General features: G+C 42.8%; 2 protein-coding genes across 6 annotated transcripts in view; one reads left to right on the forward strand and one right to left on the reverse strand.

Annotated features, from left to right (window-relative positions):
- tbc1d32 (TBC1 domain family, member 32) overlaps positions 1-5,590 on the reverse strand; it is a 210,966-nt gene extending 205,376 nt beyond the window's left edge. For 3 of the 4 annotated variants that reach the window (XM_059981480.1, XM_059981481.1, XM_059981478.1), the window contains exon 1: positions 5,332-5,590. In XM_059981480.1, the coding sequence (XP_059837463.1) occupies positions 5,332-5,342 (11 nt within the window). In that variant the 5' untranslated portion in view covers positions 5,343-5,590. Of the gene's footprint in view, positions 1-5,257; positions 5,288-5,331 lie in introns of those variants that run through there. The other variant, XM_059981479.1, reaches the window with a different exon arrangement.
- LOC132400489 (uncharacterized) overlaps positions 1-12,171 on the forward strand; it is a 36,393-nt gene that overhangs the window by 808 nt on the left and 23,414 nt on the right. For both annotated transcript variants that reach the window (XR_009514269.1, XM_059981487.1), the window contains exon 2: positions 717-1,473. Coding sequence is in view for 1 of the 2 variants with exons in the window: in XM_059981487.1 (XP_059837470.1) it covers positions 1,377-1,473 (97 nt within the window). In the remaining variant the exon portion in view is untranslated. The remainder of the gene's footprint in view (positions 1-716; positions 1,474-12,171) is intronic.

A 12,171-nucleotide genomic window follows, 5' to 3' on the forward strand; every position in this document is an offset into this window, starting at 1 on the left:
AGAGATACACAGCTGGAGAAGGGAAAGGAATGGGACGGGAGGCCTAGGGAGAAAGAATGGGTGAAGGGAGCACCAGAGGGAGATGGAGAACAAGCAACAAGTGATTGTGAAGGGCAGAGAGAAAAAAAAGGGGGGGGGAGATAAATAATTAAGGGATAGGGTAAGAAGGGGAGGAGGGCATTAACGGAAGTTAAGGAAATTAATGTTCATGCCATCAGGTTGGAGACTACGCAGATGGAATATCAGGTGTTGTTCCTCCAACCTGTGTGGCTTCACCTTGACAGTAGAGGAGGCCAAGATGAAGCCACACTCAGGTTGGAAGAAGTGTGTGTAGATTGACTTTGCTTATGTGTTCCAGTGCCGAAGCAGACTGTAAGATGAAGCCTCTCTTAGCTTACCATTCACTAAACCCCCATGCTCTTAAGGGTTTGAGTAAGAATATGCTTCCTGTCCACTAGGCAGCTGACAGGAAAGCACGGGTCACTGGTCAAATCTTTGCTGCTCATTTTGCTGTTGAGGCTGAACACTACTGCCAGGAATAGTATCTTGCCTTTAAAGTTCTTTTGTTGCTTGACAATGCGCCAGCCCATCCTAAACATTTGGACAGCATTCATCTTAACGTAACAGTGCGTTTCCTGCCGCCTGACAAAACATCGCTTATTCAACCACTCAACCAAGGTGCAATATCCACATTCAAGGCCTATTTTTTTTTACAGCGAACTATCTCTTAGATGCTGCAAGCAACAGGCGACTTTGAAAATCCCAGGAGTTTACCAACAGTGAGCGAATTGTGGAAGTCCTTCAACATCAGATATGCCATCAACAACATTGATGAATCATGGAAAAAGGTCAGGTCTTCCACTCTCAATAGAGTGTGTAAATCAATTTGGGCGGAGTGTGTGCACACCCTCAAAGGATTTCCTGCCTTCACTGCAGTTATCCAGGATTGTGTGACCCTGAGCGGTAAAATTGGTGGGGAAGGATTCTCAGATCTCGAGATTACTGACGTGGCAGAACTCCTGGATACTCATGATGAAGAATTAAGTGCGGATGACTTTCTTCATTTAACTCAGACTGAAGGCGATAACAATGAAGAGGAAAGTGTCGAGTTGCAGGTGAAGAACTTTACGGTGAAGCAACTGGCAGTATTTTTTAAGGCTGCGGAACACTTGGCACAAATGGCAATGGACATGGACCCAAGTTTAGAACGGAGTCAGCATTTCAGTCAATCCTTCTTCCCTACAAGCAAACTTATGCTGAAAAACAAAATGCTGCCAAGCAAACAACCCTCAGCACCTTCTTCAAACCGGTGTCATCTCCTGCTGCCGGCAGTACTAAGCATTCTGTGAGTCTTCTTTCACCCCTTGCTGTCCTTGATGATCCTGACGACCCACAACCATCCACCTTATCCATGTAAAGCTGCCCGACACCACAACAATCACTCATCTCGAGCCAACATACCTGCCACTGTTGGTGAGTACTGTACACCCTAGTATGTGAACTTTCTATGATTTATTATGTTGAATATTACCATAAATTGATGAAATATAATATGAATGTGGTACTGCTTTTGTGTCATACTGGTATGAAAATGAGAATAAATTACAAATAAAACATATTTAGGAAGCCCTCCGGAACGCATCCCTATTTTCTCCATTTAAATAATTATTCACATTATGCGTCGACTACGAGGAACATATCCCTCGCATATAACGAGGAGAGGGTGTAAAGGGCTCTTCTTGTTCTCATCTAGCACCCCACCAGCCTCTGCATCCAGCACATAATTCTCCAAAACTTCCACCATCTCCAACGGGATTACACCATCAAGCACATCTTTCCCTCCCTCCACCCCTAACTTTCTGCTTCCCACAGGGATTGCTCCCTACACAACTCCCTTGTCCATTCGTCCCTCCCCTCTTACCTCCCTCTTGGTGTTTATCCTTGCAAGCGGAACAAGTGATACACCTGCCCCTGCACCTCCTCCCTCACTACCTTTCAGGGTCCTAAACAGTCCTTCCAGGTGTGGTGACATTTCACCTGTGAGTCTGTTAGGATCGTATACTGTGTCCGATGGTCCCGGTGTGGCCTCCTGTATATCAGTAAGACCCAACATAGATTGAGAGACTGCTTCACTGAGCGCCTACGCTACACTCACCAGAAAAAGCGGGATCTCCATATGGCCATCCATTTTAATTCCACCTCCCACTCCCATTCCGATATATCTATCCATGGCCTCGTCTACTGTCGTGATGAGGCAACATTTAGTTTGGAGACACAACACCTTATATTCCGTTTGGGTAGCCTCCAACCTGATGGCATGCACATCGATTTCTTGAACTTCCGGTAATGCCCCCCATCCAGTAACTCTAAAGATGTGGCATCAGATCGTAAGATATTGAATTTGAATCCTTGTGGAGCAAACATGAGGAAATCTGCAGATGCTGGAAATTCAAACAACAGACTCAAGATGCTGGTGGAACACAGCAGGCCAGGCAGCATCTAATAGGAGAAGCACTGTCGACGTTTCCAGCCGAGACCCTTCATCAAGACTAACTGAAAGCAAAGAGACTAAGAGATTTGAAAGTATTGGGGGGGGAGGGGGAAATGCAAAATGATAGGAGAAGACCGGAGGGGATGGGATGAAGCTAAGAGCTGGGAAGGTGATTGGAGAAAGTGATACAGAGCTGGAGAAGGAAAAAGATCATGGGATGGGAGACCTCGGGAGAAAGAAAAGGAGGGGGGGGGGGGGGAGGAAGCACCAGAGGGAGATGGAGAGCAGGCAGAGTGATGGGCCTCTTTCTCCCAAGGCCTCCCGTCCCATGATCCTTTCCCTTCTCCAGCTCTGTATCACTTTCGCCAATCATCTTTCCAGCTCTTCTTCATCCCACCCCCTCCGGTCTTCTCCTATCATTTTGCATTTCCTCCTCCCCCCACTACTTTCAAATTTCTTAGTATCTCTCCTTTCAGTTAGTCCTGACGAAGGGTCTCGGCCCGAAACATTGACAGTGCTTCTCCTTATAGATGTTGTCTGGCCTGCTGTGTTCCACCAACATTTTGTGTGTGTTGTTTGAATCCTTGTGTGTTGAGTTAAGAAACTGCATGGATAAAAGATCCTTGATGGCAGTTATATACTGGCCTCCCAACAGTAGGTGGGATACAAACCACAAATTACAGCAGGACATATAAATGGCATGTCAAAAGGGCAATGTTATGCTAGTCAAGGGAGATTTTAGCATGCAGGTTGATTGGGAAAATCAGCTTCGTAATGAATCTCAAAAGAGTGAGTTTGTTGAATGCCTACAAGATGGCATTTTAGAGCAGTTTGTTATTGGGCCTTCTAGGGGATCAGCTATACTGGATACGGGGTTATGTTATGAACCAGAGGTGATTTGGAAGCTTAAGGTAAAAAGAGCCCTTGGGGGCCAGTGATCACAGTATGATTGAGTTCAACTTGAAATTTAATAAGGAGGAAATAAAGTCTGATGTAGCAGTATTTGAATGGAGTAAGGGAAATTACAATGGTATGAGAGACAAATTGGCCAAACGTTAGGGGGAGAGAAGGCTAGAGAATGGAGTTGAGGAGGGGAAAGAAGTATCAGCCATGTTTAAATGTCAGAGCAAACTTGATGGGCCAAATGGCCTAATTCTGCTCCTATGTCTTATGATCTTTATCTTCTCTAATGAAAAATCTTCAACCTAAAACATCTGTTCCTCCTTATACAGATGCAGCCTGAGATGCTGAATATGGTCACACATTTTGTATATATTTCAAACTCTGGTATCTTCAGTTTTATTTTTGATTATATTGTCATGGTTTAAGCAATACCTGCAAAATACACACAAAATGCTGGAGGAACTCAACAGGCCAGGCAGCATTTAGGAAAAGAGTACAGTCGACATTTCGGGCTGAAACCCTTTGGCAGGACTGGAGGAAAAAATACATAGTATTTAATCACTATAAAATGAAAAATTAACTCTGAAAGAATCATCTTGTGTATAGACTTTCAAACATAACCCACTGACAAAGCATTCAACCTGGTCAGCTCTGCAGAACATTCTAACATACAGAAACTGGATTACGTAGTTGCCTCACAATCTGATGAAGTAACAACTTGAACCAGCCATGTTCAGAGTCACATCTGGTCATGAATTCCAATTTTATTTTCCCCCCAGTCGAGGGTTCAGTCCTCCCTCGAAATACCCACTACCAGAATAACAACAGTAGTGCTTTCACTCAGGGAAGTAATGTTCTGTAAACCCTCAACATAGACTCAGACCAAAAAAACAGCAAGGAAACCTTCATTCAGATATTTATCACTTGATCTTAAATTTGAAGACCAGTGTCCGTGGATATCAATGATGCATATTAGAGGACAAGCTATTTTAAAAAGCCACATGGCTGAAAAATGGATTCAATGATTTAATGTTGGAGCAAAGCCATAGGCTGGTTATCAAGTACCTTAACTTCAGTTCAGGAAGAAACAGAAGGACTCAAAGTGTATGACCCTAGCAACAAATGTAAGACATTTTCACTGAAAATACTTTGCATTCCTTTTCACATAACATACTGAAGCAATATTACTGAGATGAAAATAACAATCCATATCATTAAGTGATGCCCTGTAAGAATTCACAATGCTAGCAATACACAAAAGCTTTTTTCTCAAATTTTGAAAATATTTTCACCACTATCATTAACAATGATAACATGGGCTAAACAGTCCCAAACTGAACTAGGAAGTGATACGGCAAAGTACGCAGAAATGTGATTTTGCCACGATAGGGTAAATGTAAATCTAAGCTTTAATTACATTGGACAAATTACAAAGCAATCTGGACGATCGGGAAAGTAGGCCAAGGCTAAGCAAGCAAAGTGTTATTCCGCAGTACGTATTTAAAAACCACCTACAGATTTAAAAAAACACCTTTAACCTTCTGCCGTGTCTCGTACGTATTGTTCCCCAGCTCAGAAAAAAATGTAAAAGCTGCTACTGTGTACATACTACAGAGCGGAATTCTACCAAGTCTGTAAACGAAAGCTGAGACCGTCCTGTTCTCAAGACAATTTCAACCTGTCCCACTGCACATAGAAATGACTTCAGGCGAGTTTACAAATTTCGCCTGTCATGTCAGGTTAAATAAGTTGGGCAAATGTTAACAAAGGTAACAAAGCACCTATGTAAATGCAGATCGTCACTGCCAAAGGTCTGTACGCATTGTTCCCCAGCTCAAAATTCCTGTCCCTGAATATATCTACCTTCCCAGTAGGTTCCCGTTAACCTCTTCCACCCAGGGCTGCAGCGAATGCCCGAGTTGCAAATGAGTCCCTACCTGGTGCACATCCCTCGGTCCCAGCGATGGTAACCATGGAAACACCTCCCGACGCTTAGCTTATCACCGAAGTTTCAGAGGAACCCATGCAGAGTATTAAGGCAAACTTTGTCCAAAATAAAGAGGAACCTGGATAGTTTTTTAAATTATTTTCGCCGCCGTTGTAGCAGTAATGGTGTTTATCAACCGCCCAGGTAACGGCTCACTCGTCACCAAACTTCAAACCAGCGCCGAGCCGAGACAAGATGGCGACAGCTCACCGGGTAAGGCGCGTGCGCAGAACCGAGCCGCCGTCGATGCACATGCGCATTGTTGGAGAGAAAATACGGAATAGATTGGCAGCACTAGCGGGCTCTTCAGCGATTAACATGGCAGTTGGGTTTCAACGTGGGTTTTAAAGTCTTTAATTTACCATACTGTACATAAATATAAGGAAAACATTGAGAATATTCAGCGGCTGTGGAGAAAGAAACACAAGTCGTAGACCCCGCGTTAGAGCTTGAAGGGAGGTTTCGGCAAAATAAAATGACAAGAGTTTCAAATGCAGTAATTGGACGGCTCTCGCTGCTAACGCTAATAAAACCGCGCTCTTCGTGGCGAACATTTCCTTAGTAACACCAATTACTGTCAGTTGTTAGTTCAAGGAAATCCCAGTGGCTGTAATGTCTCCACTACAGTACTCTCAGCCCCAAAGAATAGAAACAATCAGAAAACCCAGAGGCGAGGAACTAATTCCTTTTAGTGAATGTTTGAAACATTTTGTAGACTGTCTTAGAAGATGGCACAGAATGAAAGAAAAATTAAAAATAAGGTAATTAAAATATGTTGTACCAACTTTATAATCTGATTTACCTATTACCGGTTATGCCGCTGAACACCCAGGGCAGGAATAAAGTTTTCCGTCTGTCTGTCCTTGGCCACTCAGATGTACATAGAAGGATTCTTCATTGCTGTTTCCATAATAATTTTGTTTTAATAGGCAGGGCGGTTAGCCCTGAACTGACTCCATCCTGTACCTGGAGGACCAGGCTTCCTTTCAGTAGACAGATGACAGACTGTTACAAGAAGCATAATGTTGTTATAGCAGATGATTTTAATTTACCACATATTGAATGAGACTCCCATACTATAAAAGGACTAGATGGGATAGAGCTTGTGAAATGTGTTCAGGAAAGTTCCTTAATCAGTACATAGAAGTCCCGACGCGAGAATGTGCGATACTTGATCTGCTACTAGGGAATGAGACCGGGCAGGTGACAGAAGTTTCTATAAGGGAACACTTCGTATCTAGTGATCACAATGCCATTAGTTTCAAAGTAAGTATGCAAAAAGATAGGTCTGGTCCGCGGGCCGAGATTCTAAGTTGGAGAAAAGCCAATCGTATCAGAAATGAACTGGCAAGTGTCCATTGGGACACCACCATCTGTGACTCCACTTTCCCCGAATGATGGATCTGTGTGCCCAGATCCCTTTGTTCTACCACGTTCCTCAGTGCCCTACTGTTCACTGTGGTAGGGAACCTTGGTTTTCAAGAAATATTGAGGCACTTGTTTAAATAAACAAGGAGTGCCTAGGCAGGAAGGAAAAATGAGGTGCTTATGAAGCATAAGAAATGCAAGAGTACACTTAAGAAAGAAATCAGGAGGGCTAAAAGAAGGCATGAGGTTGACCTAGAAGACAAGTTTGAAGGAGAATTCAAAGGGGTTCTACAGATACTGTATACTTTGGTAGCAAGAACTGGAAGGCAGATTGCTATCTGAATGGTGTCAAGTTAGGAAAAGGGGAAGTACAATGAGATCTAGGTGTCCTTGTTCATCAGTCACTGAAAGTAAGCATGCAGTTACAGCAGGCAGTGAAGAAAGCTAATGGCATGTTGGCCTTCATAACAAGGGGAGTTGAGTATAGGAGCAAAGAGATCCTTCTGCAGTTGTTCAGGGCCCTGTTGAGACCACACCTGGAGTATTGTGTTCAATTTTGGTCTCCAAATTTGAGGAAGGACATTCTTGCTATTGAGGGAGTGCAGCGTAGGTTCATGAGGTTGATTTCCAGGATGGCGGGACTGTCATATGTTGAAAGATTGGAGTGACTGGGCTTGTATACACTGGAATTTAGAAGGATGAGAGGGGATCCGATTGAAACATATAAGATTATTAAGGGATTGGACATGCTAGAGGCAGGAAACATGTTCCCAATGTTGGGGGAGTCCAGAACCAGAAGCTACAGTTTAAGAATAAGGGGTAGGCCATTTAGAACAGAGTTGAGGAAAAACTTTTTCACCCAGAGAGTTGTAGATCTATGGAATGCTCTGCCTCAGAAGGCAGTGGAGGCCAATTCTCTGGATGCTTTCAAGAAAGAGTTAGATACTCTTAAAGATAGCGTAGTCAAGGCAGGAATGGGGTATTGATTGTGGATGATCAGCCATGATCACATTGAATGGCGGTGCTGGCTCAAAGGGCCAAATGGCCTACTCCTACACCTATTGTCTATAAGGAGCAAAAGGATTGTAAGGGTCAAAATTGATCCTCAGGAAGATCAAAATGGTAATCCATGTATAGAGCCAAAAGAGATCTTAATTAAGTATTTTGCATTCGTATTTACTTAGGAGACAGACACAGAGTCTGTAGCAGTGAGGCAAAGTGGCATCAAATTCATGGACCCTATACAAATTACAGAGAAGGAGGTGTTTGCCATCCCGTGGCAAATCAGGGTGGATGAATCCCCAGGGCCTGACAAGCAGTTCCCTCTGACCCTACAGGAGGCAAGTGCAGACATATTTAAATCACCCTTTACAACAGGAGATGTACCAGAGGATTAGAAGAGAGCAAATGGTGTTTCGCTGTTTAGGAAAGGTTCTAAACATAAATCAGGAAATTATAGGCTGGTTAGTCTGACATCAGTAGTCGTAAAGTTATTGGAAGGTATTCTAAGGCATGGGATATACATGTATTTGGCTAGACATGGACTGGTTAAGGATAGTCAGCATAGCTTTGTGTATTGTAGGTCATACCTAACCAATTTATAGAGTTTTTTGAGGAAGTTACCAGGAAATTGGATGAAGGTAAGGCAGTGAATATTGTCCACATGGATTTTAACAAGGCATTTAACGAAGTCCGGCTTGGGAGGTTGGTCAAGAAGGTTCAGTTGCTCGGCATTCAAGATGAGGTAGTCAGTTGGAGTAGACATTGACTTTGTGGGTGAAACCAGAGAGTGGTAGTAGATTTCAGCCTCTGTGCCGGGAGACGTTTTCTGCTGGGATCAGTGGTGGGCCTGTTGTTGTTTGTCATCTAAATCAATGACCTGGACCAGCAAATTTGTGGATGACACCAAGATTGGTGGTACAGTGGACAGTGAGGAAGGCTATCATGGCTTGCAGAGGGATCTGGATTACCTGGAAAAATGGGCTGAAAAATGGTAGATGGAACAATGCAGGCAAGTGTAAGGTGTTGTACGAAGTGTACTTTGGTGGGACCAACCAGGATAGGTCTTACACAGTGAACGTTTGGACACTGAGGAATGTGTAGAACAAATGGATCTGGAAACATGGGTCCATCATTCGATGAAAGTGAAGTCACAGATAGATACGGTTGTAAAGAAAGCTTTTGGCCTTCATAAATCAAGTTATTGAGTACATGAGATGAGATGTTATGTTGACTTTGTATAAGAAGTTAGTGAGGTCTAATTTGTAGTATTGTGTGCAGTTTTGGTCATGTATGATGTAAATGATGTAAATGATGTAAATATGGTTGAAAATGTACAGGGAAAATTTACAAGGATGTTGCCGGGTCTGGAGGACCTGAGTTGTAAGGAAAGATTGAATAAGTTAAGACTTTATTCCATAGAATGTAGAAGATTGAGATGAGATTCAATAGAGGTATACAAAATTATGAAGAGTATATATAGGGTAAATGCAAGCAGCTTTTTCCACTGAGGTTAGGTGGGACTACAACCGGAGGTCATGGGTAAGGATGAAATGTGAAAAGTTTAAGGGGAACATAAGGGGAAACTTCTTCACTCAGAGGGTCATGAGAGTGTGGAACAAGTTACCAGCACAAGCGGTGAATGTGAGCTTGATTTCAACATTTCAGCGAAGTTTGGATAGGGACATGGATGGAGACAGGTGGAGACAGGGACAGGATATGGAGGGCTATGGTCCTGGTGCAGGTCGATGGGAGTAGGTAGTTTAAATGGTTTTGGCATGGACTATATTGGCCAAAGGGCCTGTTTCTGTGCTGTACTTTTTATGACTCTATGACCAGTGGACCATTCTTATTCTGGCCTCTACCTTTTGACCTGTTTGGCATACGTGACCCTACTAAAAGTATAAGTAAAAGCCCTGACTCCAACCAACATAGCTCTCTGGGTCACTGAGGCACATAAGCCTCCAAACCACATCAAGACTAATCTAAGATCAAAACAAAACAATTGCCGCTAGCCTGCAATTGCTACATGGTTGTTATACTTGAATGATGCACCCTCAGCTCCAATGAAACGATTGCTCCAAAGAGTCGAATCCTACATTCCAGCCTCTGAATTATTATACTGTAATAATTACAACTACATGCTAGTAAGAGACAGGAGACATGAAATCTCAACATTTACACAAATGTCCGCTTGTGGTCAGCAGCCTGTCCTGAATTGTGATCTTCTTCTGCCAAACCAAATTGTCCGTCTTGACTGCATTCAGGAAAAATCTGTCTTGAATTGCTGCTGCCAAAACTCATTCAAATGCAAAACAGAAATCCCTGTTAAAACACAAAAATACAACTGCAGATGCTGTGGATCAAAGAATAGGAACACAACGCTGGAAGAGCTCAGCAGGTCAGGCAGCATCCGTGAGAAAAGCCAACATTTCGGGCCGAGACCCTTCATCAGGAATGGGGGGGGGGGGGGGAGAGAGGGCCGAAGCCCAGTAATAGAGATAGGGGAGGGGTTAGGGCCTAGAGGTGCCAGGTGGAAAACCAATCAGAGGAAAGGTAAAGGGGGGAGGAGATAAGCATGAAAGAACTGTAGAGATAAAGAAGCAGAAAGTTGAAAGGGGAGAGAGGCAGAGAGGGACCTGGGATAGGGGAAGGGGGAGGGGGAGGGAATTACCGGAAATTGGAGAATTCAATATAAACCTGCTTCAGAAGAGACCATGAGATCATTCCTGAAGATCTTCCTGGTAAGGAATGTTCCCTTTGTGGACAGGCATATGTTCCTGTGTATAAATTTTAGGCAGTTTACAACAGTTTTCTCTATCTAAGCCAGAGTTTCTCAATAGGTGTTCCACGAGAGATCATGATTTAAAAAAAATAAGCATGGGTTTTTGAACTCTGCGTGATACTAGCACTAGCAATGGTGGACAGTGAATGAGCAGCCCCATTAGCAATCTCATTAGAGGTCTCTCAACCCAGTATGGTAGTGCATTATAGGACTGTGTTTATTTGGTTGAGTCCACTCTCAGCTTTTGGGGAGGCCATTGATAATTGGTGAGTGCTGTATTGCACTGAGGGGAGGACGGCAAATTGTTGGGGAGTGTGAAGTGCCTTTTCCAAGCATTGAATGGACTCACCCATCTTGGGCTGTAACATCAGCCTCTCTCTCCTGAATTACCTCCCCAAATTTCCCCTTATGCTCTGTTGACAGACTTATGGGAGCGAACAAACTCTACTGGTGTAGTAGTAGAAAATTGGAGCATCCAAAATTATAATGGGTAAAATGCTAGCACAAGATGTAGTACGAGAAATTGAAAAAGTTTCACTCTCTAACAGTACAAGTTGACCTATTGATTAGATGTCACAAGATGCTGAAGAGGATTTATGTGATAAACTGAAAAATGTTAGATTCTCTAACCAGGTTGATGAGTCAACAGATTTCACCAACAAATGTCATGTTGTAGCTAAGATTTGTAAATGATGGCAAATTCAAGAAAACTTTTTCTGTTGCAAAGAGCTGCTGGAAATAAGCAAAGATGAAAATATATTTAATGTTCCGTCTTCACATCTGGAAACAAAAGGTCTGTCTTGGAGGAACTGTGTTGGCATTTGAACTGATGGTGCCTTATCAATCTTCTGCTCCATGAAAGGATTTGTTTCTCTTGTTAAAAAAATCCTGGCATTGTCACAACACACTGCTTACTTCACAGAGAGGTGCTGATGCCAATAACTCTTGGAGGTGAAATGAAAAAAGTTCTGGCTGATACTACAAAAATGGTTAACTTCATTTAACAAGACCAGTTCACTAGAGAATGTTTAAATAACTGTGAAAACTGGGGTAAAGAGCACAGTAATCTCCTGCTCCACACAGAAATTCAGTGGTTTAGCAGATGAGTTCTCAACAGGGTGTTTGAGCTGTAAAGTGAATTGCAACAGTACTTTCAAGAAAACAGTAGGCCAGATGTTGCTGAGTCCTTTGAAGATGAAGAATTGCTGCAGAAACTAGCCTACTGAGCAGACAGTTTTCATCGTATAAACCAATTGAACAAGTCTCTGCAAGGCCCTGGAGAAAATGTTTTGATTTCAAGTGACAAGATTCTTGGATTTAAAAGGAAATTGTATCTTTGGAAAAATCGTATTTTAAAAGGAAATTTTGAAATGTTTCCACTGCTGCTTGGGCTTGAAAGTGAGGAAGGATATCAGAAGGTCTTGAGTCTTATTGAAAGCCACCTAGAAGAATGGCAGTATAAATGGAACAGTATTTTTCCTTCCTTGCAACAAGTGTATGACTGGGTGAGGGACCCTTTTTTCTTAATCTTCTGCTCAGCCTGAGAACATGACTTTGAGAGAAGAGGAAAAACTTTGTGAGCTGTAGTTTGATTGGGCACTCAAGATTAGATTTACTGAACAGCCCCTGGACAAATTC

This window comes from Hypanus sabinus, chromosome 10 (genome assembly GCF_030144855.1).
Source record: "Hypanus sabinus isolate sHypSab1 chromosome 10, sHypSab1.hap1, whole genome shotgun sequence".
In the NCBI taxonomy this organism is placed as follows: domain Eukaryota; kingdom Metazoa; phylum Chordata; class Chondrichthyes; order Myliobatiformes; family Dasyatidae; genus Hypanus; species Hypanus sabinus.